The sequence below is a fragment of the Bison bison genome, unplaced genomic scaffold (assembly GCF_000754665.1).
Source record: "Bison bison bison isolate TAMUID 2011002044 unplaced genomic scaffold, Bison_UMD1.0 scf7180017864185, whole genome shotgun sequence".
NCBI classification, from domain to species: Eukaryota; Metazoa; Chordata; class Mammalia; order Artiodactyla; family Bovidae; genus Bison; species Bison bison.
Window position 1 is genome coordinate 334,996 of NW_011494757.1, and position 3,545 is coordinate 338,540.

General features: G+C 39.0%; 1 protein-coding gene across 1 annotated transcript in view; it reads right to left on the reverse strand.

Annotated features, from left to right (window-relative positions):
- Positions 1–3,545, reverse strand: part of PATL1 (protein associated with topoisomerase II homolog 1 (yeast)) — a 27,799-nt gene that overhangs the window by 12,226 nt on the left and 12,028 nt on the right. Inside the window, exons 9-10 of the mRNA XM_010843741.1 lie at positions 3,499–3,545; positions 1,830–1,919 (exon numbers count right to left, since the gene is read on the reverse strand). The exon at positions 3,499–3,545 is cut by the window's right edge and continues 13 nt beyond it. Coding sequence (XP_010842043.1) covers positions 1,830–1,919; positions 3,499–3,545 — 137 coding nt within the window. The remainder of the gene's footprint in view (positions 1–1,829; positions 1,920–3,498) is intronic.

The following is a 3,545-nucleotide window of genomic DNA, read 5'->3' on the forward strand; positions in this document are numbered from 1 at the left end:
AAGAGATCAGGTGCCTTGCCCAAAGCAATACACCTCGCAGCAGTGAGGTCTGAGCACAGGCCAACTTGACTCCAAGTCTACATACGTTTAAGAAACTTGTTGAAAATTATGATATACTTTAAACACATAGGAAGCTCCAGCAAACATTCAAAAATCCATTTATTCACCATTTGGACTTAATGAAAAAATTATTTGGTCAAATTTGCTTCAGATTTTTAAAAAGTGATATTAAAGTAACACAGTGCTACATTTACAGTTGAAGGCACACCTGTGCCCCTCGAGAGCACAGTTTCCAGCTTCCCTTCCTTCCTATAGGAACCACTATCCTAACTCTGATACATATCCTTCATGAAATATTTTTATACTTGTATTACTGGTACATCTACCTTTAAATATCATACAGTAGTGTTCCATTTTACACAAATGGAATCAGGCATGAAATTCTGCTCCTTGATTCTTAATCAGCATTATGTGTTTCATACTTGTCCACAGTGATAACATACCCCCAGGTATGTTCAGAAAAGTCAAACTGTTAGGATTCAATGTACCTACATTGTCACCCTTATCATTTATTGCCAAATTCTCTCTCCAAAGGCTACATATATTCCACTCCTGCTAACAACGAGAGTGTTGAGAGACGTCATGTTTTGCCGTCTGAGGATATAAAATGATTATCTAATTTCAATCTGCACTCTTCTCAATACAGGTGAGCCTGAAAATCTTTGCATTTTTATGAGCCATGTAGGTTTCCTCTATTGGAAAACTGCATGCTTGTGTTTGATGCCTTTTGTTATACAGAAATTTAATATATTTTTACAATTTCATAAAAAATATTTGTAAACACCTTTATTCAGTGATAACTACTGTACAAAGAAACATACAATTCAATGTATACAAATCAGTAAGTCTGGAAAAATGCAAACACTTGTCATGCCATCAGCATAAAAAAGGCACTAGACGGATACACCCACTCCTTGGGTCCCTTTGTTCTTCTTCCCTTTTTGAGGAGTTGGGGGGATAAGATGCTTAACATGAGATCTACCCTTTTAAATTCTGAAATGCACAATACCATAATGTCAACTGCAGGCCTGAGAAGCTTGTATTTTAACAGTCAATGTATTATTAATCTTTTCCTTTATGGTTTTTATTTTTTGTGTCTTAAAGGCCCATACTAGTTTTTTACCTCTGCAAAAAATATTCCAGAATTTTTTTTTTTGAAAGAAAAAGGAAATTATACACAAAGAACCATAAAAGGGAAAGCTGTAAAAACTTCAAAGTTATGTTTAATTCTCTTATTTTATGTATAAGAATGATAATAAAATATAAGCTCCATGAAAGCAAGGGCTTGTTATGTCTTCTTCTTCTTCTAATCCCCCAAACTGACCACAGTAGCTGGTACACAGCTGGGGCCACATATATAAATATATATTTGAATGAGGATGAAACAGAGGCAAAAATAAAGTGGCTGTTGGCTTTACATAAGACCCCAATGTAATGTTAGAGACTATACTTCAAGATTACCACTGAGCCGAGATGGTAAATAAAAATGTAGTTAAAACTATGGGAAGAATTTGATAAGGAGTGAGTATAATATGTTGACCACCCCCCACCCCAGATCTAAACTGCATTTCAGAATTATATTAACTTGGAAATAAGTTGATAAGCTCTAGTCATTCAAAGCTTGTGCGTTACATAAAATAGCACATATAACCTGACTTAGCCAATTGAAATAAGCTCAATATTGATTAAATTTACTTAAAAAGTAAGCTAGATAGGTCAAAAATGAAACCTAAATTAAGAAACCACAAAAGAGAAGGTTAAGTACTTACTTTCTATTCTGTTGCTGTCTCTGATGCAAAAGTCGACGGTGCTGTGGATGAAGGTGGGTTGTGTCTGGTCTAAACATTGGAGCCTGTGATCTAAGAAAAAAGGGAAAGATGTTCAGTTCTGTCCTTCTGATGACCTGAAGCTTTAAAGAATGTGGTCAATAACTGGATAACTTCACACAGGTTCACCCAAGAGAATGTTGGTGTCTACTCTAAGAAGATCTTTCATAAGGAAGACATAGCTGTATTTTCATATCTTCCACAAAAGACAATTATCAACTCCCAAGAAGACAATCATAAAATCTGAATCAGCAGTAAGCGAGTTTAATTCTCTTTGCTCCTAACTGTTAAAGAGAGGTCTCTAACTAAATTTAATGTACTCAAGTTCACATTTGGAAATGACACTGAGAATATACCTGTGACAGTTGATTTAATATGTCGACTTGTCTCAGACACCCAGTTGTTTGGACACTCATCTAGATGTTGCTGTGATGGTATTCTGTAGATGCTATTAACATTTACAATTACTAACTTTAAGAGATAGAGAGATGGCCCTAGATAACGTGGGTGGGCCTTGCCTATCAGTTGAAGGCCCTAAAAGGAAAACCGGTTTCCCAGAGAAGGAATTTTGCCTCAAGACTGGAACATGGGAAGGCCTGACTGAGTTTCCAGCCTGCTCACCTGCCCTACAAATTCAGACCTCAGGTTGCAACCACAACTTCCGACAGAATGTCCAGCCTGCTGGCCTGCCCTACGGATTTTGGACTTCCTAGCCCCACAATCATGTAAGCCAATGCCTTAAAGTAAATATCTTCTTTATATCCTACTGGTTCTGCTTCTTAGGAGAACCCTGAGACAACGTGATATATAATAAAACACAATTTCACTGAAGCAGGAACTTAAACCTCTATCGTAAAATCCCAGTGGAAGCAAGCAAGTAGCTAAGCACTGAGATTAGCTGACAACTCAGCATCTATTTTTCTGTTCCTCTTTTTTTTTTTTTGGTTGCACAATGTACCTTGCTGGATCTCAGTTCCCCTGACTGAACATGGGCCATGGCAGTAAAAGCACTGAGTCCTAACCACGGGACCATCAGGGACTCCCCTCTCTGCTCCGTAGTGTAAGACAAGTCTTGTTAGGTGAGCAGCACTTCACGCATGTATGTGTGTGTGTCGAATGGATACGTGAGACATAAGAAACTTCAGAAGAAATGAAAAAGGTGATTATTAACGTGCAAATGTAAGTAGGAAGCATCTTGTTGTTGTTTAGTTGCTGAATTGTGCCCTACTCTTTGCGACCCCAAGGACTGTAGCCCATCAGGCTCCTCTGTCCATGGGATTTCTCAGCCAAGAATCCTGGAAGGGGTTGCCATTTCCTTCTCCAGGGGATCTTTCCGACCCAGGGATGGAACCCACCTCTCCAGCACTGGCAGGCAGTTCTTTATCACTGAGCCACCTGGGAAGCCCAGGAAGCACATGACTGGAGGGAAATGTGATTCATATGAAACCTTGGAGACCATCCAACATTTCTGTGTTTGGCAACTTGAGGATCAAATAACAGCTCAAAATACATCATTTGAAAATAGCAAGGAGACTGCTACCTTCTATCACTAAACGTCAACAATCAAGAGACTCAGCGGACCAGGGACAGACAGTCACACTTCTCTGTATACCTTAGGTTTTGCAGGTGGGGTCCTGGGCCAGGGGGGTGCTGCTGCGG